Raw genomic sequence first — 26,966 nt, 5'->3', positions numbered from 1 at the left:
AGCACTGTATAGTATTTGGTATGTGCGCGAATCACCTTAAGCTTAGAAAGTTGATTTAATAATCTTAACACATCAACTACTAACTGCATGGATTTACAAAGTTGCATCCTAGGGAGACTGTTCTTGCTTCACAAACTCCAACGGCCGCCAGGGGGCGCTGTATAGACTCCGGCGGAGTGCTGACGGAGGCGGGCTTAGAATAAAACATAACCCACATGCAGAAAGAGCAGTCTGCACCTGGGGGCCATATGGAAAATCCGAGGTGCGGGGGTCCAGTTTATCACTACGGGCGACTGATTTCATGGCTCTGTATGGCTGAGCTGTAGGTCGGTGAGTATCCGGAGCGCGTTTTAAATGCCCCTTTTTCTTTGCCCAGTAAAGGACAAGTGTCCCATTTAAGGGCGGTGACATTTTCCCGTGTTTCACTTGGACTTGACGACTGACTGTACTTTTTATTTAATCCGGAGTTCGTAGCTCATGGTCATGCAGCGTTATTCAGAGGTCTAATGACATTGTATTAAATAAGGGTATTGACTAACCTGCATTACTCGCGGAAACGGATAATTGGCGTGTTTTGCACTTCAGTTTACGGATTGTAGAGCTTTATTATCCTCCGTTTGCAGCGCTTGTGGATCCTAATGCGGATTAAGGCATTCGGCGTGAACCCGGAATATAACTGTGGATGTTGTTGAAAACTTTAGGTACTAAACTTTATGGACGTCAAGGATATGGACGCATCTGTAAAACCACCGACAGGGTAAGCATATGCCTTGTTTCAAGTTTTTTTTCCCCCTTTTTTGCCGGTTTTTGTTTTTAAATAGTGATTTGTTTTTAAGAGCGCGATCAGTGAATATTACCTGTTGCACAAATAATCATGTAACATGTGACGGGCTTCTAGACTGAGTTTTTGCCCAGTAAGAAACCGTATTATTACATTATTACGGTGCAGGGAAGAGACGCACACATGCCACCCGGGGCTGCCAAAGCATGATGTCTGGGACCATCTGCTGCTTCAGCTGTTAACCTTTAAAACGAGCCGTTAAAGGGGCAGTTTAATCAACTTTACCAAAGACCAGTCCGTGTCCTGCCCTTAAGAACTTCAACGTGATAAAAATGTAACTTTGAGATGCACACATGAGTCTGCTGGATCAGTCAATTCAATACAAATCCTTACTTTATGTAGCCTAGCTTTCGGATTGACGTGTACAGTATTGTGCCCTATGAATTCCCATTTTATTAAGTTCAGATCTGTTTAATGTGCTGGTTGTATGACTAACCTGAACTGTAAGGTAAATAGAAAATAAACCGTTGTAGTGTAGGTCAGTGCGCTTGACTCATAACTTGGTGTGCCACTGTTTTGTGTCGTACTGTATGTGACCGCGCATATAGAGGACAAAGAATTGTATACCTTGTTTTTTTTTAAATCACTTTCCTGTGTGTAATACATACTCAGCAGTAATTCTCAGCACATGTTTGTCCTGCACTACTGGATGCTGTCCGGACAAACTTACTCCCGCCTCCGGTGTCTTTGTGATGGAGAATTTTGCGGCAAAATTACCCATAAAGACGGCGAATCCCCCGTTTTCAGCGTGAAAACCGTGATTTTCTCATCAGCTGTAGTGTAAATGTGGTTTTCGTAGAATGACTGGCCTCTATGTAAATACACTGCGATGACAGTTCAGGTACGCGGCGGTCGGGCGGTTATTTTAAGGCGTCCAGTTGCTGGACATTCATAGAGCTGCTTGCTTGTGATATTTAGAGTAACATTTGTTACACTAATCAGCAGGTAATTCCTAGCCAGGAAGGAACTGATTTCAAATGTCTACGTTATTTATTTGTTAATAGTATATACTTAAGTGTTACTTTATAGTTTCATTGAAACCTAACCCTATTTCTGGAGAATGGCAGTGGTCAGTTGCAGAAATTAATGATACGAGTGTCTCTTTTAAGCGTTTGAATCAGCGCATAAGACCTTCTTAATGAGAATGTCATTATTTTTTTTAAGTTTCCCATGGAGAATTAACTGAGCGCTGCGTGGAAATTTCTCGAGCTTACTGTCAGCCTTGGGAACAGTCCTGGACACCCTCCCTTTTGCACTTCTTGCCACTTGCTACCTTCTGAGGCGGCAAAGCATGCTGGGAAGCGAGCCTATGAATTTGTGATCCTGTAATAATTTTGGTATGGCTATCACAGACTTGAATTTAGGGGATAGGGAGGGGGTGGTAGCTGACTGTTCATTAAAACACAAAAGAGAGACCATCTGCATGAAGAATAGTACAGTTCAGCGTGAGCCATACATTAGTGAGACTCCTGATGTTCACTTTTAAAACCAAGTCATGAAATTGCAGTGGTTTTATTGAAGGTTAGCTTGAGCCTATAAAGTCTCAATGGGGTATAATGAGTCCGCCTCAGATGCTTCTGTTTGTAACTGGGTTACCGGCTTTCGAAATGTGAGCCCGCAGTTCTTGGACCAGGCTATAAAGCCGCACAACTTCTCGGCAGAATTAAAATGCGAAAGCTGGGGGGGGGCGAGGCAGGGGCGCGTTGCCATTGGTGCTGATGGGCAGGCCGTCATGCCGCCGTTTGTAAGGGGTGGGGGGTGTCATCAGGCTGCTTCTATGTCTTGTTTATTCCTAGTTAGAAATTAAGAAGTTCAGCTGTTCTGTGGAGTGTGTGGGACATGCCCAGCCCTGGTGTGTGTGTGTGACCAGTCCAGGTATACCTTACATTGTGGGGACAAGCCAGTTTTTTTTTTTTTTTTAAAAACTGTTACTTTGACATTGTGGGGACCATTTTTTCTGTGGCTGCAGTCAAAAAAATAAAAATGCCAAAAGACGCATATTTTGGTTGGTTACTTATGGTTAAGGTTAGGGCTGGGTAGGGTTTAAGGATGTCATTGTTGGGATTAATATATAAATGAATGGACGGTCCCCACAAAGATATGAGTACAGGTGTGTGTGCATGTCTCTTTACATATGTGGCTTGGGGGGATGTGTGTCCCCCAGTGATAAGACTCCCTGTTTGGGGGGGGCTTCAGCAGTGGGTAGCTAGGCTGCCTTCCCTGTGGGTTTGCCGACTGAAATGCTCAGATGAGGTGCTGATTGCTTTAATTGTTTCCGCTGAAAAGCCCCGAAACGCCCCACACTAACTCCTCTCAGGAACAAAATGCAGCTCCTGGCTCTGCTGTGGAGGATGGATTCGTTTGGCCTGCAGCTGATGTTTATCCAGCCATATATTTGTATATTATGGGAGATTTTGACCTTATTTAGAGAAAAAGCACCAATTTGTACCCTGTATGGCCCTTACTTATCATTAGGGCCATACCCTCAGCGGTGTGCCAAAAGGTGAAAGTACCTTTTAAGGTACAGCAATGGACTATGAGGAATTTTTGTGCCATTGAGGGAACATTCATGTTGTTTGCACCTCTACCAGGGCTGAACCCTGAACCCCTTTTTTTTCCAGCTGGAGTGACCGTATTCTCCAACCTTTCTCCTGCGAGTTCAGGGTTTCTCACACTGTGCCATGAGTCCACGTGGGACACCCCTCCCAGAGCCCCCCCCAGCCTGTTACTTTATCCTGTTTTCCTGTGCTGCTCCCCCAGCTTGTTATTTAAAGGTTCTGGCTGGTCTGTGCTCATGGAGGAGGGGGGGGGGTGTTGTTGTGTCCGTGTTGGTACCGCAGTTGGACTGTGCACACTTGGCTTACAGTAACTTGTGTGCGCCGTCTGAAATGTCAGATGTCCCGCTGGACGCTCACACATTCCCTCGCTATCTCAGCGCCGTCTGCCCGCGGGTAGCACTCTGGCCTCACGCGTCTCATGCTGCCCCGAGCCACTGTGTGTGCTTTCGCTTCGCCTGTCCCCTTGTCGTTCTCGAAGGTCTCCGCTGGGTTTCCCGCCTTCCTTCCGCCACCCAAAAAAGTGTAATTAGACGAACGGCGTCTCTAAATCCCCCTGCGTGTCTGTCTGTGTTTGTGCCCTGCAATGGACCATAATACACTGGCCTCAGGCTTTTCGCAACCCTGCCCATGTAGTGCCATGTAGACAGAATGTATGCACATAGATTTATGTATTTACATTTATTTAGTAGAGCCTTCTGTCCAAAGCAACATACGGTACATTTTTAAGAAGGGAGGTCAGACTGTCCCTAGACCAGTCGGGGTTAAGGCTCCAACGGTGAAATTACTCTAGCAACTCTGGGATTTGGACCAACGACCTTCTGGTCACAGGCATAGCCACACACCACTGCATTTGTCAGAAGGAGGACCAAAGTGTGCGGCTAGAATTAGATTAAACACAAGCCATACAAACGGAACAGTCTGACCAGGCTTAAAATAACTATTTCATATCTGAAACACTATCTTACCCTTCCTGTGTGTAATCTCACTCTCGTAATTCATTATTGTGCAGTTTTTTTATTTCGCAAACACTCTCCAGAGATTATTCAGGAAAATCCTGAAATTCTCGTTTTGATGTATTTGCCGACTTTCTGTTTAAAGTAGCACAGTTATATTTCCCCTGTATCCCAAATAAAAATTCCCAATGCTATTGAAAAATATTAATTACACAGTAATATTAATTTGATACGGTAATGATGAGCTTGAGTTCACAGTGGTTTACATGTAGAGGCCGGATGTGCGCTAATTCTTAGCCGGGTTCAATTTGATGGGTTCTGGAGAATTCGAATGATTTAGAGTATTTGAGTGATGTGAGAATGTAATCTTAGTAATGAGTTATGCTGATTAGGAAGTTAGTCAGATTTCTGGCCGGCTGTTGATGGACTGATGTCTGTTTGCTGTAATGGTGGGGCGTTTAGCTAAAACCCACAATATTTTAGGAACAGATTTAGGGAAAAAAAATCTTCAAATTTGGCCGTTCAAGATTAGGCCTACTGATTACCTCTATATGATGTACATGGGAAAAAATGAAAATCATGTGTAATTTCGCGGCTGACTTTCTGCTATTCCTAAATGCTTCCACTTGGTATTATTAGAGCAGGGAAGAAATTTCAGGAACTGAAAAAAATTTCAGGAGGCTGACCTCCTGTGAGAGTACAGTGTTTGAATTCACTGAGCTCTTCAGAACAATCCATTCTTTCACTAACGTTTGTAAACCTGCATGGCTGGGTGCTTGACTTTATACACCTATGCCAATGGGTTTGAATAAAACACCTGAATGCAGTGAGGTGTGTCCCAATAATTTTGTCCATATAGTGTATATAAGATATATAGGAAAAAACTGTCTAATCCTATGTAATTTTATTATTGCGACACGAGAGTGATTTCAAATTGGCTGATGGCATTTGGGACTAAACAGGCCTGGTTTTCGGTGGCCTATTGTCAGGTGTTTAGTGGTATTTGCTTCAATTCGGGTTAAAAGCACATTAAAAGGCAAAAGCGATAGTATCTCCTTAGGATCTGCTGTGTATTGTGTTATTAAATACTGTGTCCGTCAGATAACCTTGGAATGAAGCTAATGCTAAGTAGAGATGCAATATCGGATCAGTGTCGGTGCCAATCCATACCTATTAGATGGATCAGTAATCGGCCATATATGTGGACCGATCCACGACCGATACTTTTTAATTTATTATCTTGTTAAATCGATTTGTAGTATAAATCGCACAGCTCTTTCCAATTTGAGACGTGTTTTTTGCTGCAATTGAGCTCAATTTGCTGTCAGTCAATTTGCCACTCAGTGGGTGTGAGCGCAGTTACTTCCGCCTGCTGTGACGTCACTTGCAAATCCTTTGCAGTACGTAGGAGAATAAAAAAAAATCGGATAAGATTATGATAGTAGCACAGCGATTTGCAGTTTTTCTAAAAACAAAGATTTCAGAGGTGGAAGTAGCGTTTATTGGAAAATCCTTGTAAACAAAGCGCACGCGATTGTGCGAGGCAACGCTAGTAATATTAAAAAAGCAATGAATGGTTTGGGAGTCGCTGACTTGGGCTGTTTTGCGCTCTCGGTACCGCTTGTGATACATGGGGGCTGCGAACGCAGCGGCAGTAGGAGAAAAATAACAGGCATTTTGAGCATTCGCCACTTGCGTATCCTCGCTCGGAAGACATTCAAAGTGAACTTAAAATAAATGACTTAAAAACCAAGATGTATGAACGAGGTGCAACAGTACGTTATGTAAGGAATTTTTGGAATACATTTTTCAGCTGTATTTACTACTTAAAAATAATACATAAATATTTATACTTTATATATTATCCAAAGACCCTGATATTAAAAAGCAGAATATATTTTACCGTAAAACTGAAAGTAGTGTTACTCAGTGACTTTTTTAAGGGTGGTGTGTGGTTCAGCGCATTAGGATGTTATGTATGTGATTAGAACGTCATTGGTTCAAATCCCAGGCCCAGCAGGGTGATTTTATTGTTGAGCCCTTGACCATGAGAGCTGTAGGGACTGTCTGACCCTGTTATAAAAGAGTCTGCTACATGAATATAATGTTTTAGTTTTCTCAGTTTTGGTATTAAGCTGTTCATATCTTTAAGGGGGTCCTAGATAATATCTGTACATAAAGCTGATGGTAGCTGAACCTCTAGGAGTTCATGTGGGCTGTACCTCACATCAGAGCTTCATAGCTTTACTACTGTGACAGTACTACAAATTATGGACACATCCTGCATCAACAACTTCCAATGCATTTTTTTGTTGTTTTTTTTTTTTTTTTTGCAAAAGAAGCGATTCTCCTCCTTTTTTTTTGCGCCTATCTTAACGTGGTTTTGTAACTACATGGAGAAAATTCCTGAAGCTGAAAGACATCGCTTCATGGCAAACAGGGGGGCAGTTAATCTTTCAAAAGGACTTGAACCTTATCTCTGAGCTGCCCGGCAGTTTGGCAAAGCCCATAGTTACTAACAAAAAACAAAGAGAGAGAGAGAGAGAGAGAGCGAGCAAGCTCCAGATTTAGATTTTCCAGCATTTCAGGGTTGGACCTCTATGTCGGCCCAGTTCAACAGCAGGCAGCTTCTTCCCCTAACTAAAAAGCGAGGAAATAACACCGACAGCAAAAACATCAGTGAAAACAACGGCAACAACCACCAACAACAAAACAGCAGCAGGTTCGGCCGCAGCCACAGGGAAACGGCCCCAAGGGAAATGAAGTGTAAATGGGAGGGTGTAGGAAATAATTACAATAATCATAATGATATTACAATACATTCCATCCTCAGATCCCCTAATTAGGGTCTCCAGCATGTATCATAAAGCAGATACGCAAGATTCACGCATCTCATCACAAATTCTGAGCCATGGCGTCGTCTTAGTGCCAGGAACCACAGGACACCTTCAGAGGTCTTGTGGGATCCATGTCTCGACGAGTCAGAGCTGATTTGGCGGCACGAGAGGAACCTATACAATATTAGACAGGTGGTTATGGCTGATTGGAGTATATGTGCTCTGTATACATACATGCACAACAGATGAATTTGGTTTAAACCCCAGATGGAATGATAAAACGAGGGTTTAAGGATGTATCTGCAGCAACGGAGATAAGTCCGTCTTGCATATTGAGGCTGATTAGGTCTTATGGAGGATCTGTGCACCTGAGGCTGTTACTGTGCTGAAGTCCTCTGGTAATTAGTGCTTCCCCTGAGGTCAGGAAGATTAATTAAAGGCCCCTGGTGGAATTGGAGGATGGGGTGCAGAGCAGGAGCTGAGGGTGATGCAAATATTAGGGCGTAGTCCGTCGGTAGTGTCATCAAAGACAGAGCAGAGGCTGTTTAAGGAGAATGTTACAGGAAGATGGGAGCCACAAGAGAGGAAGGGAGGACATGATGAGTTTGTGGTGACTGCTAGTTGTGCGAAATCTGGTTCACAGTTTGTGCAAAATAAACACAAAATCTTTATCTAAAAACTTCAGAAGAGGGACCTAGAACAGGGCTGGGCAACCTTATCTGCAGAGAGTCCGTGTGTGTGCAGGTTTCTGGCATAAGGTGTGAGGACTCCTCAGTCAATCAGTCCCCTAATTAGTAATCTAATTAGGGAGTTGCAGCAAAAACCTGCATAGCCGTCAGCCCTTTCAGGATAGGATTTCCCACCCCTGACCTAGGAGCTGGGTGTATGAATTGTAAAATTTTGTTTTAATCTTTTTTCAGCCAATGGCATTATGGGCAATATGGTGGCCCGGTGGATGCTGGATAAGTGGGTGTGGAGAATGAATGGACAGATGGATCATATGACCTGTGGGCAGCCAAACCAGGCCCATTACTGCTACCTTTTTTTGCTGGCTGACGATTCAATAATTTCATTCTGGAGGGTAGTCGGGTATAGTTCAGTCTAATTAGGGTTTCATTAATGACTGCAGCTGGTCACCTCCAGAGCCATGTGGAAATCAGTCACTTATTAAATCTTAGTAGTTCTGTGCTGAAAGCCTGGAATTTTCCATTGAAGAGTCCAGTTAACAGAAGTATGTTAACTTAAAATCGAGGAGAAAAATGCTAGTAGTTCCATTACTGTAAAATTATTGCTTAATTCTAATACTGCAATATCAATATTAATGATAATATTGTAATAGGATATGGCAGCTTTTTTGCAGAAATGGAACACAGTAAAACGAAATGGGGCTAAACGAAAATGCTCCAGATCATTTGGAGGTGTCAGGGCACGTGTCCAGAAGTTCATAGGTTCGAATCCCGTATAGTAGGCTTTGAGCTCCTGATGCGCCGGATGCTAGCTGACCCGGCGCTTGGACTCCAAAACTTGCTTCGTCCTGCATGTGCATCATGTGCACGTGTGTCTGTGACTCTCGTGGAGAGCAGGACAGATTTGGGGAAATGTGAGCAGCTTCCACACGGGGCATGATTAAGCTGCTGGTGTTCTATCCTTTTCTATGAAGTCGGCTTCTAAATTTGAGGGTGGAAGGTTCCAGCGCATGCCGCGTGACTGCAGGCCCTTGCCAGGGGGGCTGAATCACGGGGAAGATGAGCTGGCGGTGGGAGGAAGGGCCGGGTGGGGCCCGCCTGTGGCCCGACCCGCCGCCGCCGGATCGTTCTGAGATCCCAGCATTTGCACTTGCGGCTCCTGTTGCCTCTGTGGTTGTAGGAGGGATTGTTTGTTTTTTGTCTGACGTGACTCGGTCAGCCAGGGCAGCTGAGATGCTGGGGTCATGCGTGTCCCAGCCGCGGTGTGTGCATTGGCGTGTAAAGGTTGGCATCCCTTGTAGGACAGGGCAGGGCGAAGGGCACGGCTGGAAAACAGCCACAGTCCCTTGTGATCCATGCTGAAACCCCCCCCCCCCCCCCGCGAACCGCTATCATAAAAGATAATAGCTGCAAGGAATCATCTTTCAATAAAGTCAGGGATAATCTGTTAGGATATATTTGCACTTTGGACCAGGTCCCTAAATAATTTACCCAGCACATGTGTGTGTGTCCGCTCTGTATGCGCCACGCGCCGTGTGCTGGGAACAAACGTGCTTTTTCCACGGGGTGTGGGAATGGTGAAGCCTGCGGGGCTGCTGTCTCCGCGGCCGCAGGAGAGGGTGGGGCCCGCTGGCAGCCCAGCGCTGTAACCCGAGAAAGGCGGGCCCGTCCTGATTTGGGAATCCGCATGCCTAGCAACTGCAAACAGAATGCCGGTGCAGGGTCGGGTGTCCCTGGATACCGAGGCCCACACTGCTGCCACAGAAAAATCCACAGCCACTCGCAGGCAGAGAGGAAGCCACGCTTCCCGCAGTGAAAATCCAGGCAGCTCTTAGAAAAGCGTCACTCAGTAAATGTTGCACTTTTTCATAAATTGTTGGTTTCTGGTCATCTTGGTTCTCTCTCTCTCTCTCTCTCTCTCTCTCTCTCTCTCTCACACACACACACACACACACACACACACACACACACACACACACAGGACTGGGAACCCCTCACAGCCAGCAAGAATGTATCGTCACCCTAAGAGAAGGACACATAATCAGCCCTTTTAATTACAAAAAAGTTCCATTCATCAGTTTTTCCTTTTTTTGAACTACATTGGAACTAAATGCCATTTTTGCAATAAAGCTTTCCAGTGATGTGGATTGTACTTTGTCTCCATGATACGGCTCTGTTACCACGGCGCTATGAAAACAGCAAGACTGGGCTGGAGTTTTCCCTTTTTATAGCACTTGGTCTTTATTTGCACTTAAAATAGCAGGGGAATGATCTCGAAGTTTGAATACACTTGTTTTTCATTGAGAGTGCATCCTAAGTAGAGCATTTAATCTGCACAATAAAAGACGAATCATTTCTGGCCTGGCAGATATTCGGCTAACGTCCGTGTGTTTCCCGCATTCCACAAAACAATGGAGTCGATCTTTGCGTTTTTGTTTGTTCAGAAATACACAACTGTTCAGGTGAAGGAGAAGCTCCTCAGAAACACTGTACATTGCAGACGATACTTATTCCTGGAGAAAATTCCACTCTACAGGAGCATAACACACATTTACACAATAAAAAAAACGAAATAAACCGCTACAATGCAAAGAATGCAACAGAAAATATTGCATTAAGTTTCTTAGTAAACAAGGATGTAGGTTTGGTTTGGGGGGGACCAAATCAACCCCAAACCCCCGCCCCCATGACATACACAGTCCTCTCACAATACCAGTAGAGACATGTTCTTGTCACCCATAACAAGATCTAAATTCTTGGTGGTAAATTACCAGGAATAGTTTTCCATAGTGGGCAGTGAAATTTTCCATTACTCGAAGCACGAGTATGGGAATGCAAGAATCCTTTGGCTTTTCGCATATGCCGTCTAGCTCTCCTTTAAGACCCACACAGGTGAGCGAGAAGTTCAGGGTGAAAGAACAGGGTCAGACATTTATCCGACACCCCTGGGGTGGTTTGTAGGGTTAAGGGCTCAGCAGTTAAATTCAGCCCTATGCCCTTTTAGATATGGGAACTGATTCATGCCAGTTCATCACCAGGTGAATCATCGCTGGACACCCAGTATAGCACGTCTGAATTGTTACGTAATAAATATCTAATTAGCACTTAGCATCGCAAACTAATCTTATTAAGCAGTAAGGCTTAAAAAATTTTAAGTCAAAAGCATTATTTATTGATGAGTAAAGGGGGATGTGTTTTGCTCATTGTGCTAGGCTGCTGTGTTTGTGATCGGAAGGTCGCAGGTTCAAATCCCGTAGTCAGTAGAGGGACTGAAAAGGCCAGTCCTTTAACTTCAGTTCCTCCAGGAACTGGCTGATCCTGCATTCACAAAAATCAATGGAATTTTATCCAAAAATCACCTTGGATACAAACCCTCTGCTGAGCATGTGCTACATTGCCCAGTGCATTCCCGGCTTATGAAGCTGCTTCAAGGTTGACATTATGCAGATGATTCACCACACGTTCCGAGTGCCTCATCTCATTTGAGCGCTCAGTTTCATTAATTCATTTTAATGGCCCAGGGGCAATGGAACCCAAAGAAGTCATTGAAACTTGAGAGATGTACTGAACTTTAAATGAGAGAAAGGGCCCTTTGTTTATTTGCAGCACACGGTGAGGTGCACTAACTTTCAGGGTTCCCACTCTTTTTAAGGAATCGTTTTCCGGGACATTTCCAGGAGCTTTTTCCGGAAATTCATGACAAGATCTGGTCAAACAGTCATACCCTTTATTCGCAGGTTTAACGCCATTTTAATTTCTCTTTGATTATGCAGAGACTTGCAGTAGTGTCACCGATATGCTAACTTTTAACTGGTAGCTTTACTGGGAATATAGCAGCTGCAAGTCAATAACAAAGATTATATTATATTATACTACGGGACCGTTGAATGCTTTAATCTGATTGGCTGACGAACGTTCTGAGGTGTGCAATTATTTTCAGATAAACGCACAGCGAACGTAGTTCCAGGTAGCTCTCTTGACCGCATTACAGTTCCATATCACTTTGCATAGTTAACTGTAATAACGGAAATTAGCATACAGTACCTATACAGCACACAGGACTAACAAAAACAACAACATGACAGACGATTTTCCGAAAGTAAATTTTAATATTTACGGTGAATATGAAATTTTCAACAACTGGGCTGCAGCAGTATTAGTTAGCCTAGTGTACCAACTTAAAGGCTACACATGACATTCCTCACTAGCGAGGTAATAACAGCGCTGCATCTTAAAGCAGACTTACAGTTTAGAGACGGTGCTTCAGAACACTGTTGAGGGACACACAGAGGTAGCCTAATTCATACAAGCTCTCTCTCTTTCTCTGTTTCTCTTTCTCTGTGTCTCTGTCTCTCTCGTTCTCTTTCTAATAACTTCATTATTAACTGCATTAGTCTGCTATCAACGGCTCAAGCCTCCATTGCCAGCTTTAAAATGACGTCTTGGAACTAGCAAAAGTGTCGTTGGATGAGATGCGGAAGAAATAATCCTACTCAAAATAGCGATTTAAGTAGAAAAACCGGACGAATCCCTTGAAATATATCATCTGATCGATGTCTTGAGGTGTGGCAACCGTAGTATAAGCGGAATAATTGACTCCGGACCGTTGAATTATTAGAAAATAATGCACACCCGAGGTTACCACCTCGGGTGTGCATTATTTTCTAATAATTCAACGGCCCGTCGTCAATTATTCCTTACTTAATTGCATGCCACCACATGGGATGTGGCACTTGTATCGAAGTTTTTATTGGACTTTATTATTTGTAACCCACAGAAGACAATCTACAAATACACTATATTGCCAAAAGTATTGGGACACCCCTCCAAATCATTGAAATCAGGTGTTCCAAGCACTTCCATAGCCACAGGTATACACAATCAAGCACCTAGACATGCAGACTGGTTTATAAACATATTGCAAAACAATGGGTCTCTCTCAAGAGCTCAGTGAATTCAAGCGTGCTACCGTGATAGGATGCCACCTGTGCAATAAGTCCATTCGTGAAATTTCCTCACTACTAAATGTTCCACGGTCAGCTGTTAGTTGTATTATAACAAAGTGGAAGCAATTGAGAACAACAGCAACTCAGTCACAAAGTGGTAGGCCACGTAAAATCACAGAGCGGGGACAACACATGCTGAGGTGCACAGTGTGCAGAAGTCGCCAACTGTCTGCAGAGTCGGTAGCTACAGACCTCCAAACTTCAGGTGGCCTTCAGATTAGCTCAATAACAGTGCGTAGAGAACTTCATGGAATGGGTTTCCATGGCCGAGCAGCTGCATCCAAGCCTTACATCACCAAGTGCAATGCAAAGTGTCTGATGCAGTGGAGTAAAGCACATGGCCACTGGACTGAGCAGTGGAGACGTGTTCTCTGGAGTGAAGAATCTGCCTGGCAGTCCTATGGACGAGCCTGGGTTTGCTGGTTGCCAGGAGAACAGTACTTGCCTGACTCCACTGTACCAAGTTTAAAGTTTGGTGGAGGGGGGATTATGGTGTGGGGTTGTTTTTCAGGGGTTGGGCTTGGCCGCATAGTTCTAGCGAAAGGAACATTTTGGACAATTTCATGCTCCCAACTTTCTGAGAACAGTTTGGGGATGGCCTCTTCCTGTTCCAGCTTGGCTGTGCACCAGTGCACCAAATAAGGTCCATAAGGACATGGATGAGCGAGTCTGGTGTGGAGGAACTTAACTGGCCCGCATAGAGCCCTGACCTCAACCCGATAGAACACCTTTGGAATGAATTAGAGTGGAGACTGTGGACAGCTTTCCCAGAAGCGTCGAGGCTGTTATAACTCCAAAGGATGGGCTAACTCCATATTAAAGCCTATACATTAAGAATGTGATATCATTAAAATTCATGTGTATGTAAAGGCAAGTATCCCAAAACTTTTGCCAATATAGTGTATGTATCATGATCCACAAATATTTAACTTTCCACGGATATGTATTTAAAATTTTTGTTGTATAAAATCATAACCACAGAAATAGACAGTGATTTGTACATGTGAAAAGGGTTTTGCACTTTGGATCTCGTCCTGTCTATCGCGTTACATTTGTGACCTCGCTCCTTTTTATTTGCGGATTTTTGCATCAGGATATAAGATTTTGCTCATATCACATAGCCCTACATGTATGTCAGCTGCTAAATAAATAACTGAAAACAGTTACTGAAAACTGTAGGTGTGAATGTTCCTGTTTATGGTGATTATACTTTTAATACTTTTAAAACCACTGGCTACTTTTTAAAACCACTGGTTAAAGTTAAGATTTAAAAAGTCACGTACAGCTCAACACAGGCTGGGCTGCTGCTATGATCCTCATTAATTCATTCAATAATCCCTCTCTGCCATCCCTCTCTGGAAGCCATCGGCAGCTCCTGCTACCTCCCCAGAGCCCAAAACATACTCAGAGGCTCTGCCCATCCTACACACCAGCTGGCCTCTGGTCGACGCTACAGGTCCATCAAAACATGCACCTCCAGACTCAAGGACAGTATCTTCCCATGGGCCATAAGATCACTAAACTACAACAAAAAAATAAATGTGTGTGTAATATCACCGTTTAAGAAGCACAATACACCTTTTATTTATCTTTTTCATCCAATGTTTTTATAGTTACTACAGTACCTGCCTCTTATGGTTGGCTGTTTTCACACATGCATATACATAGAAGTATTTATTATGTGTTTTTTTTGTAACTTTTCTTATTGCCTTTTTTTTTTATCTCTTTCTCTTTTCTTTTATTGCACTGAACAGGAGAAGCAGTCCTAGTTCCATTGTGAATTTAGTTCAATGGCAATAAAGCTTCTATTATATTCTGTTCTCTTCTATTCTATTCAGGTTTTTGATTGGCCAGTGTCTTATTGAGATAGTGTGCTTGTAACCACCTTTGTTAAACATTTGTAAAGTTACTGACATTATGTGATGAATAAAGCCCCCTCTCATCATAATGATTAAGTCCAAACCAGTCGGGCAGCATCCAAATTCCAGAAGGACTCAGTGTCCCTTTGTGTCTGTGAGAAAAACACATTGTTATTGATGTAGTTATTGATGATGTCGTAGATGTTGGATAACTTCCAAGTCATTGTGCTTTAAAGCAGGGTGTTCCCAAGTCCCGGCACTATAAATGTTGAAAGTGATATTATAACATGCATACACCATAATGATTACTCTATTTAACTTGATTACTCTGTTTAAAAAAAAAAAACGTTGATTACAATTGCCCTTCTCAATGACTTGGCAATATGGTGGAAGCAAGTCGGTGCAAAACGGAAGAAGGTCCACATATGGTGTGAAAGCCTCAGTTATGTGGAAGCACTTCGCAGTAAAATTGCATAAAAATGCAGTCATCTGTACTGTAAGTAGCGCAAAGCAGAACTTTAATATCACAACAGCATGACTGTACTGCAGCTACATCTTAAAAGACTAAGAAAACTTTCCGGTTTGACGGACTCAGCCAATAATGCGAGCTTAGCCATAGTTATGTGCCCTTTAGCCTCTGGGAGTAGCCTATAGCCTCTTCATCATTAATCTGATTTAAACTATTTTGCTTGATTTACTTTATATGACTGCTGTATCTCAAAATAATTGTTGAAAAAATGGTTAGCTCTGTCACTTAACCATATCATCTTACTTAATACAGTACATAACCATAAATATATTTATTTTATGGCATGCCAGACAGGAAATATTTAATCATCTCTGATATATATGGAATGAAATGCCGATATATATAGAATGAAACTTCTATATAGAATTTATATATATATATATATATATATATATATATATATATATATATATATATATATATATATATATATAAACACACACACACACATACACTAGTGTAACCGTTGAATGCTTGAATCTGATTGGCTGACGAACGTTCTCAGGTGTGCAATTATTTTCAGGGAAACGTACCAGTACCTATACAGCACACAAAAGTAACAAGAACAACATGACAGACGATTTTCCGAAAGTAAATTTTAATATTTACGTTGAATATGAAACTTTCAACAACTGGGCTGCAGCAGTATTAGTTAGCCTAGTGTACCAACTTAAAGGCTACACATGACATTTCTCACTAGCGAGGTAATAACAGCGCTGCATCTTAAAGCAGACTTACAGTTTAGAGACGGTGCTTCAGAACACTGTTGAGGGACACACAGAGGTAGCCTAATTCATACAAGCTCTCTCTCTCTGTTTCTCTTTCTCTGTGTCTCTGTCTCTCTCGCTCTATTTCTAATAACTTCATTATTAACTGCATTAGTCTGCTATTAACGGCTCAAGCCTCCATTGCCAGCTTTAAAACGACGTTTTGGAACTAGCAAAAGAGTCGTTGGATGAGGTGCGGAAGAAATAATCCTACTCACAATAGCGATTTAAGTAGAAAAACCGGACGAATCCCTTGAAATATATCATCTGATCGATGTCTTGAGGTGTGGCAACCGTAGTATAAGCGGAATAATTGACTCCGGACCGTTGAATTAGAAAAATAATTCGCTTCGCGTTGTGGCCGCATCACCACCTCCGGTGTGCATTGTTTTCTAATAATTCAACGGCCCGTCGTCAATTATTCCTTTTATATATATATATATATCAGCTTTCATTGTGTGTGTGTGTGTGTGTGTGTGTGTGTGTATATATATATATATATATATATATATATATATATATATGGAATGAATGCCGATATACATGTAATGAAACCCGGAATATGTGAAAGCTGATATATATGGAATGAAAGTTGATGTATACAGTATGGAATGAAAGCTAATGGAATCGCCGTTGGTGAACAGATTGAGTAAACAATGACAACTGCCTAAAAAGTTTTTTTTATTATTATCCTTGACATTTATATGATGAACAATTTCTATCTTTACACAGAATGTCTTTATAATTTATATTTTGAAGAACTGCTGTTCGTACGCTATAAGCTAAGATGATATTGAATGAAAAGTGTGATGCAGTATATACACAATGAACGTGAAATCAGAGATAGGCGCTGCTTTGGTCAACTTAGTTGGGTCTCCCACTACAAGGCGTGCGATGAGGGGGGTTGTCACTGGGGTGTCAGAAGTCTAAACATGGTAGAAAGAGCGCGAGCTCTAGTACAGTGTCTTTTAAACAATGAAGGCTTTATAGAAACTGCATGCAAATGCATGCATCAACAGCTCTGCTGCAGGCCCTAATGCACAGTGATCATTTGACAGAGTGGATGATGAAGTGCACTCAATTTTCAGCAGAGGTGCACAAACAAGAGGGCCCGATTTTCTGAGGCTTGAGCCGAGTGTATTTTTAAGAAGCCTTACCGGTAACCTAATACAAAACAACAGTGATTTCAGCCTGAACGTCAGTGGCATGTCCAGCCCGCTGCAATTACCAGTCCTGTCGTATAACCTGAGGCTTTTGCTTAGAATTAACAGCAGACGACAGACCAGGTAAATTCTTACCTAAAGTAGAAACTAGCCATGGATTACTTAACCTGGAAAAAAAAGCATTTAAAAGAAAACTCCGTGCTTACTTAGATTCATGTCTCGTGAATACTAGATAGTGCTTATTATCAGACAAATTTAGGCGTCACTTTAGGCTGTAGTTTTGGTACGATAAGGCAAGTGAAATTAATTCCTCATACGGGGTTAATGGGCTATAACATCACAACAAATAATTATATATGTTTGCAATATCAGCCTTTAGTTATCAAAAAACAAGGGCACATCCTTTTTATTTATCTTATTCATCCATAGTATTCATATTTACCACCTGCCTCTTGCGGCTGGCTGTTTTCACATATACTTATTTGTAGGATTGTGGTTTTGTAGCGTTTTTATTGCCTTTTTTATCTTTCTCTTTTCTTTTATTGCACTGAACAGGAGCAGCACTCCTAGTTTTGTTGTGTATTTAATACAATGACAGTAAAGCTTCTATTCTATTCGATTGAGGTTTTTGATTTGGCAGTGTCTTATTGAGATACAACGTATTGTTGGTAGAACTTGGTAGAATTGTTGGTAGAAGTTGGTGTTGTTGCTGCAAGTTGTCCCAACAGAAACAAATCAATGCTGACAAATGACATGTTTTTACTCAGTATTGTGTCTATGGAAACAAAGAAATATTTCCGAACATTGGAAGACCCTCCCCTCCCCGGTAGCTAAGGTGGTAAAGGGGCAGGAGAGAATTTACCGGTTAGATATAGGGGATGATTAAGAGGCCAGATTTGAAAGCGCCACAGTTTTACCAGGACATCAGGGCACCACCCCTACTCTTTCAAAGGATCTTTTATGACCTCAGAGCATCGGAACCTCCGTTTTAACATCTCATGTGAAAGACAGCAGCAGTCCTAGTTGGTCTCCCATCCTAGTGCTGGCCAGGGTCAATCATACTTAGCTTCAGATGGGTTACCTGCTCTGAACTGCAGGTGCAGGTATGGCTTTTCCTAACCAGTTCTCATTTGTTTTTCTCCTCCTCAATCATGTTTGTTAATCTTCTCACAAATACACATTACAATCTATGAGTGAGTCCAACAGCCAGGACGAAAATGACTATGACTGGCTGAGACAGAGCATACAGGGTTCGTGCAAAAGCAATGACCCCAACTTTAGATTTTTTTAAAAACATATACAGGATAATATTGAAAAGGGATCGTCATTAAAATTGCAAAACTTCCTAAGTTTTGTTTCATATGACAGCGTTTTTGTTTTCATATGTCTTAGCATAGCTCATTGATGGTCTCAACCTAACTGACTATGGTGGTCCTTGCAGTGTGACAGTTGCATGTCTATGTACTGAGGGCGCAGTGGGTAGTTCTGTGTGTGTGTGGGTTTACACCATTTCCTCTAAAATATGTTTATATACATCTATAATGATCATTCAGTCGTCAAATTAATCTGTGTTACTCGATTATTAATGTAATTGATGCTGACAGCCCTACATATTTGTACTGCAAAAAAAAAGTTAAATGTCAAAAGAAAAGGATTGTGAACGTGTTTATTCATTCAAGTCTTTGGTACTTGTCAGTGCTGTGAATATTCTACAAGAAAGAGGTGCCTTTGTTTTCAGGGTTCCCTGTCCACAGTCCCGTAAACATGGTTTGATTAATTGTCACTGATTAACTGCAGGGGACAGAGACTTATTTGGGTCATAGAATGTGGACAGGGCCCTACAGTGGCTAATCTCTTACTCTGGCCATTATCGCCTGTGACGGGTCTAAACGGTGAGAGTTGTGAGGACACACAAGACGGGATGTAATCGGCGGAGCAGGTAGCATGGGGAGCTCGTTAACTGCACCTGTAATGGTCTTTCCATTCATCCTGTTCCTTATGTCCATTTACACAGGCGTCCCAATCAATTGTCCTTTAACGCTACACTCACTATATCTGTTGTCAAATTTTCATGAAGACACATCAGCAGGTACTATAGATGTTCTGTAATCATATATCTTGTATCTGTCTCCATATGGTATCAAACTTAGACATCTAAATAAGGCATTGGAGGAAAAAAAACAATAAGTTGGCAGGAAAGGAGTTTGGGAGACTTCTAGAAAGAACCTTTTCATTAATTGCAGTAGCACTGAGGGATCTGCCCGTTTGCTTAAATTTGATATCCCCCTTCGGCTACAAACCATAGTCAATTTAGCTCAAGCACTTTTACGTTATATGTTACGTTATATTAAATGTAACGTAAATAAATGAATCATAATCCTTCTACACACTTTGGCTGTAAACGTTATTTTCTTAATGTATGATTTAGTTGTAAACATTCTTTTTTTTGATTATTTGATGTACACATTATGCACTACAGGAATTACAAGCAAAACGCAAACCTTAGTTCCTAGTGCAGCCGGGCCCAAACAGCGTATTAAATTCAAGGTGTCCTCCCTGTGGAAGAGGGGGGTCCATTGGTAGCACCCCCAGAGATCTTTATCTGTGTTCTCTGCTGCCAAGATTCAAACAGTTTCCTTCAGTCATAGAGTTACTGGTTCTACCCAAAGGGCTGCTTTGTCTGAGGTGAGCCTGCCGGCTGTTCCATGGGTCAGAGAAAATGCCGCACTTTAAATCATGCCTCTATGTACTCTGCCTCTGTAGCTCCTCAAGAAACATCAGCTGTAGCCAGCCTCTCTAGCGACCCCTTCAGGAGACTGAGCGTCATTGACTTTATCAACATGTGCCAGTTCTGTCCGCAAGACGTGGAAAGTGTTCGGCTGGTTGCATAACATGCACAGGAATCTGTGACATGATCACGTAGCGATGTTGACAGCTCTGGGATCTGTTATCAATGATTAACTAAGGAAGGCTGAGGTCCAAAGGCTTTGAAGACTCATACTTTCCACCGAGAAGCTGCACAAAAAAGCCCTCGTCTGATGTGTCCAGTGTACAGTAGGTTGACCTTTTGATCTATGAGTTGCTTGAATCCTCCTGCAGTGGGTTTGAACACTTCTTTAAGACCGTACTGTTGTCGGGTGAGTCTCAGTGCTTTACTTGGTGGCATCCTTTGGTCAGTTATTGCTGCAGAAGCTATAAATGGTAACCTCTTTATGTATGATCCTGGGGGGGGTCGGGGATGGGGGGGGCGGCTGGGTCCGATCCCAGGTCGTGCAGGGCATCAAGCTTTTCTTTATGTTTTATCTATCTTTCGATAACTTAAGTCATTTTTCCGTATTAAGTGTTTGTTAAACCACATTTGTAACAGTGAATCTGCTGGATTCACGAAAAAGTTAAGTGACTGATAGAGAAACAGAAATTTCTAATAATTACTCCCAACTCATTTGTTTTTATTTTACTTTTTGGTGTGTGTCTTGTAAAATATTTCGTAGCTTATTTTTGCAAATATTTTGGGTGAGTAACTGAGTTTAGTACTGCTGCTGTAATTTGAGTGTTACATTCGGGAGTTGCTGAATTTGCCATCTTCATTTTTATACTGTCTGTTATCTTATGTTATCTCTGATTAAATACGTATAGAAACCCATCGTCATTAACTGAGGTTCATACGATAAAGGTTAGTCTCATTCTCTAAAGTCAAAGTTCAACATGGGTTACGCAAGCATGCACAGAATTATAGTCGTATAGACGTCGTTGAAAGCCACAGCCTTACTCTTTTCATCATTATTTGGGTTTAACGTTTGAAGAACTTAAATTAGAGGTTTTTAAGAGTAGAAAAGAATTCGATGGTGAATTTATGTCCAGGGCTGAGTTGAAGCTCAGCGCTGCAGCGGTCTGTGTTCCCCGCGGAAACACGGTGGTTTCCGTCGCAGGATTTTTCAGACATTACACACAAACGTGATTTTAACAACCAACCAGAAAACAACGCAATGTGCAGGTTGTTGTCTGTTACTCTGTGCCTCACCCAGCCGATGGGATTATCTCAGATTACTACTGGAATCATTATTCCACCTAATTATATATGCAGTATATGTGTAGCATTGATTGTACAGTATATAACGCAGGTTCCGTAGTTCCGAGTATATTGTAGCAGTTCCATTATGCTAAGAAGTTAACCACTGTAACACATCCATCTATTTTTAAAGAGGTGGTGTTTTTGAAATGCCAAAGGTATTTGTAAGTTGAATTTTTGGGTTATTGAAGTGTGAAAAGGTTATACTTCTGGTCTGTATGAAAAGTATCAACATATTGCAAAATGTAACTATATAAATGGGTAAAACGTCTAATTAATCTGTTTCAGTCAAATTGAGCATGTTTCATTAATTTGTGTTACTGTCTTAGTTTAATTTTTTCATGTTTAATAAAGTGTCTGTTGTGCCCCCTGCCTAGGCTGAAGATGGATGGATGGATGGATGTATGGATGGATGGATGGAATCTCTTTGATCTAAATGTGTCCCCAGTTCTACTCCACATTCCTTCTACATGCTAATGTTCTCTGTTACTTTTCTAGCAGAAGGATGAAAGCCAGAGCCCCCCCTCCGCCAGGGCCTCCCCAGCCTGCCCCCCGCAAAATTTTCTCCACCCCCCGTAACGTCGTACCGGATGGGGGCGGACAGGGTGGGGGCACGAAGGAGAACATGGTCTATCCCATGGTGGACTTTCGCATCAGCCTTCCTGGAGGTTTCCAGACTGATGGGACTGTGGACGGCAGGTACATGTCAGACATGGGTGACTCGATTGGCGTGTTCTAGGGACGCATGGTATAACATCGCGATATAATCATAATTATATGGTACTAGTGCATCAATCACCAGGGCATAAACATTTATATGGTTAATGAACTTGGTTAGCGGAGCATGCTATATACGACTGTTTCAGTAAATCATAGAAGCGATAAACACTGATGCCGCGATGAAGAAAGGGACAGCTCAGCAACCACAATATCTTTTGAAAGTGGAAATATTGTGGTTTTTGCAGTTTAAAATATGACACATTTATTAAACATACAATTTACGCTGAATTTATACAGATTACTAACAAATGTTTACGGTCGTCACCTAAAGGCCTGCTGTGCACATCGTGGTGTGATATCCTGCAGATGTAGGTTTTATTTTTCCTCTATGTTTTCTGAGCACAGCTATTCACAGATATTGACCTATATGGCCATTGTCTGTGACCTGGAGCACAGCTTCAGGTGTCGAGGTTCCATTGCTCTCACTGGATCCAAGAAGACGTCAGAAGAGCAATGCCAGTAGATGCTGTTTCCATTGCACCCCCACCCATAGGCAATGTCCAGATTACATTCACGTTAATGGTGTGTCCGGTGACGGTTGGATATATGGCAGGGTGACAGCAAAGTGTGCCGTTAATATCAGGGTAATGACTGATTACACAGCTGCTGGTGCTGGGTGATGGGGCTGCTGGTAGACCTTATAGCTATCAGAAGCTGCTCCCTTCTGCAGGGGTGTCTGTGTGTGTCCTGATTTATGAAACAAATCTAGACACGTGGATGTGATACGAAAAAGATACCGATAAGCACATAACAATTTGATAAGCCTCAGTTCAGCAATGACCCGATAAGATCTCATCATGAAAAAAAGCATTACAGCAATGTGCAGTAATAGTGATGGGTTTGTGACTGGCTTTTTGCTGATGTCCTTCTAAATTCTAGCTGCGTCGGAGGGTTTTAATCAATGCAGCCGGATGTCCGACTCGATTTTCCGCACACGCCCATGTTTGGCCAATTCAATGCTGGTCCGTTCATTCGCCGACGATCAAAACAAGCCGATTCATTTGGGAACGTGTCTGCGGTAACATTCATCCACAGTCCAGAAAGCTCATTGATAACCTTTTGTTCTTGACCAGACTGTTCTTGACCTTTTCATTAGTTCATGTGCAGAAATACGAGTACATTTCGCATGTAATTGGCCTGAAAAAAAAGCCTTATTAAAACAGCAGTGAGTTTATTCCTTTATGCAGAATGTAAGGTAAGCTGTGCTGTTTCCAGCTGTATAGAAAATAAATTACTATAACTATACTATAACTAAATTAATAACTATAGATCTTCCCATACTGTAGATCTTCTCAAATTTTCTCCTTGTGCTCTGGTTACATTTTAATGATGGTTATAGTGTGTGGAACTGTTAGGTCTAGTTAGGAATTAGCTGAACAGTCTGAAAGTTGCTCATAGTCTGTAAACATAAATGCATTTAAATCTATGTTTCTAAGGGGGAAAAAAAATCAGCTTTTAAGAATAATCATCGGGAATCCAGAAAAGACAATCTTTCTGCTTTTCTGTGGGTTTCCCTCATGGGAACCTGGTCAGAATTTCCTGTCCTTGTCAGATTTCCTTTTCGTTTAGATTGTTTTCTCTGATTAGGCTCCGAAGGCCTTGGAGCCTGTCGTCAACTCCTGATTTTACATGTTGATGCTGCAATCAGCTCGTTAAAAATCCTTCCGATGGCCCCTTTGTTTAACTCAATGGATGACAGATGTAAACAAAACAGTCAGGTTGTAAGTCTATTTAAAATTTAACATTTGTATTTCTCTGTCGTCATAAGAACCCCTGCACTTTGAACGTGGAGAAGCCCTAATCCTTTCCATGTATCCGAGGAGGGTGGACAGGAAGCAGGTTCTGACCCCAATTCCAGCTGTATCACTACATCACGCCTCACTCCTGGGCATGCATTTCTGCTGTTGCACTCTCTTGTGATCTCTTGTTTGGGGAAACGGCTCCCCCTCTAAATCCCCTGGATTTTGACGGATCATTTCCCAAAGTATAACTCTTGATAATTTCAAATTATTGTGATAAAAATATAAATCTGAAGGTGCTGGCCTGGATTTATAGGAGAACCTGTTTCTGTCAGCAAGAGCAGCAATCAGACATGCATTTTCCAGAAGCACAGTAACCCTGAGCACAAGGTCTAAACTTTCTCGGAAGACCTTAACATTCCTCCCCAACTAACAAGCTTTAGTACAGAGAACAATAATTCATAAAGATAAATGTGTGAAGCAGAAATGCAAATGGGGTGGATCTGAGAGGGTGGAATCCTTCCCTTTGGAAGATAAGTGAGTACTTTCTGAAGGCATTATAAAATAATAAAATGATACGTACAAATGCTGAATGCATGGCTTTAACCCTGGCATTGAATCCCGCCCTATTAACATTCTCCATTACTGCTCGGCTACACTGTATTTCCTAGGCAACATCCTTGAGTTAGTGGCACACGTGGTGGCTGTGTGTAACCTTTTCCTCAAAGATCTGTGCCCGGAAGGTCATGGGTTCGAATCCCTTGGCCAGTACAGTGATTCCAGTACCCTTATATCATCTTATGACCCTTGAGCAAGGCCGTTAAGCCCAGCTTCTGTGGGGAGGCTGGATGCTGACTGGCCCTGTGCTCTAAGCCACAAAACCTCCTCTCACCGCTGTCTGTTATGGAGCATGAGATTATTTAACTGAAAACTGCTGAATTTCCCCCAGCTGATGAATAAATAGCTATTCTATATATTAGCTGTATGTGTATCCCATTGTCTCTCTCAGATGCAGAGGGTGATAAGGAACCATAGTTTGAGAAAAAGCCACCGGAACTCGGGAACATCTACTGCAGAGATTAGTACCGTCTAGTGTGTCCACATCAGTCTTTGTGTTTTACAGCGGTTTATGAAATACCGGTACTTACTGGAATGCTTACAGTTTTTGATGCATCATTTCATTTTCTGGGGTCATGAGAAGCTTGGCACCTGTCTTGGGATGCATGTGGCACGAGACACCTTAAAGGTGACAGTAGGGTTACATCGTTGGGTGTTCCCCAGATGGGTGTAGACTCTAGGGGTGATTTACAGTCTCCACCCTGTACTGCATGCTTATAGATGGTGGTAGGAAAATGCAGAAACTCAGGGAGATCATGTAAACGTCACACACAGAGCCCGGCTAAGGTGGCCAGGGTGCCGCCCGCCAGGCCAGCAGGCCCCAGCGGGTGCACATGAGATGCCTTTTCGGTGAATAATACTGTGGAAAATCCAAGCTTCTTTACAAACACCTATAAATATCAAGCAGTCCACCGGGGGGTATTTCAACACACCAGCTGTTGCCTGGTGAGTTGAGCACCACTCTGTAGGATGAATCTTTTGCAGGCTTCCTGGGCACTTGTGTCGAATTTTCTGATCTCGGTTTGGCTTTGCTCTGACAAGTTCGGCCTCCTTAGGTTTCCTCCCGGTCTGACGCCCGTCATTAGCCATTACTTCACTGGCTGTGTGTTCCTGAAATGCATCTATAGTTTATTGTAACTGAAACCTCGTACCCATCAGTGGAAAATGCACAACTTTGCACACAGCACTGTGACGTTTGTCCTGCAAGTGTGGTCCTCCCAGATTACCGGATACTTCATCTTTCCCCGCTCTATGTCTTACAGACCATTTCACTGCCCCAAGATTAGCATACTTTGATTTTTCCAGAAGTGCAGCATGTCACTGAGGTCAAACTGTTAGAATTTGGCCGTCATTTAGGATGTCCCACAGGATTATGTAACTCGGTAATCCGAGCGGTCTTCTGTGTTGGTTCGTCAGCCGCAGTAATTACAGGTCTTCCCATTGGAGCCGCCTCGGTAACCCTATATGCCCCCCCAACCTCCCCCAGTCCCCGGCTCTCCGCCGCTAATGAGTGCTAACCCTCCCACTTTCTCCCCAGCAAAGCACTTATGGACCTGCTGGTGGACCTGTGTGGCCGGTACCACCTGAATCCGGCCCACCACACCCTGGAGTTGCTTTCCCCCGCGGGTCAGCCCGTTCCCTTCAAGCCCAATGCACTGCTCGGCATGCTGGATGTGCGCTACGTTCTTATCAAAGAGAAGGTTCCGGAAGGCAGAGTGATCCGGAAGCCCCTACCCCGAGTGCCGGAGGTGAGTTCTGGTCCCTGAGAGCAGCTGGCTTTCAATGACGGCAGCTTTCTGGTGACCCCGAAACCAAACTTTCGCTTTTTATAACTGCATCAGTTCGAGTCTCTCTGCAGATTTAAGATGCACAGGCATTGAATTAGTGTCTATTAAAAATAACCAGTAGATTATATTAGCGGTTTGTATTTTCTTGTTGAAGAACATGGGACATTCTGCAAATTTTGTTTTAGTTTTACATTTTGATATTTATTCAGGCTTGATAGGTGTTGTGGATGCAACATTAATTAATCTGTTCACATTAATCAGCTTCTGCATTGACTCGTGGCGCAACTGTCAAGTTACTCTTGGAATGATTTAACCTTTAGGAGCAATTTAGCGATTCACTAACCAGCAGCGACTTTTTAGAGAAGGTAACCGGAGACTGTTGCTACCTCCCATCGTTCAACAATCCAAAGAAGGTGATCACTATCTCAGCTTGTGATTCAGTTTTTTTTTATTTTATGTATAGTAAGTAGTACTGCTGTGTTCCGGTGTATTCGGGAACAATGAGGCTGAGGGCTCTCTGCCACTGTGTTTCATTGGCTCGGTGCTGCTGCTGTGTGCATTACAGGCCTCTGTTTGGCGTCTGCTCGGACGTCTCTTTTGTCCGGTCTTATCGTCCATGCCTCTGAGATTTAAGCTCGTTAAGTTTGCCCTGCGCAGCGCCCCTCTGGTCACGTGTATACGGCTGCTGAGCAGCCTTTTCTGATCTTTAACACTGTGGGTGATGCGGCAGGGAGTGTCACCGATGAGTAAAGGCTCCCATGTCAAGGTAGGTTT

The 26,966-nt window shown here is 42.7% G+C and overlaps 1 protein-coding gene across 1 annotated transcript in view; it reads left to right on the top strand.

Annotated features, from left to right (window-relative positions):
- The first annotated feature begins 342 nt into the window (after positions 1 to 342).
- Positions 343 to 26,966, top strand: part of cobl (cordon-bleu WH2 repeat protein) — a 67,793-nt gene continuing 41,169 nt past the window's right edge. Inside the window, 3 exon segments of the mRNA XM_049026025.1 lie at positions 343 to 757; positions 21,767 to 21,967; positions 25,943 to 26,153. Of these exon segments, the coding sequence (XP_048881982.1) occupies positions 714 to 757; positions 21,767 to 21,967; positions 25,943 to 26,153 (456 nt within the window). The 5' untranslated portion in view covers positions 343 to 713.

Source organism: Brienomyrus brachyistius, chromosome 9 (assembly GCF_023856365.1).
Source record: "Brienomyrus brachyistius isolate T26 chromosome 9, BBRACH_0.4, whole genome shotgun sequence".
Lineage (NCBI taxonomy): Eukaryota > Metazoa > Chordata > Actinopteri > Osteoglossiformes > Mormyridae > Brienomyrus > Brienomyrus brachyistius.
Note: the sequence above shows the minus strand (reverse complement) of the source record. Positions and strands in the feature narration are given on the sequence as shown.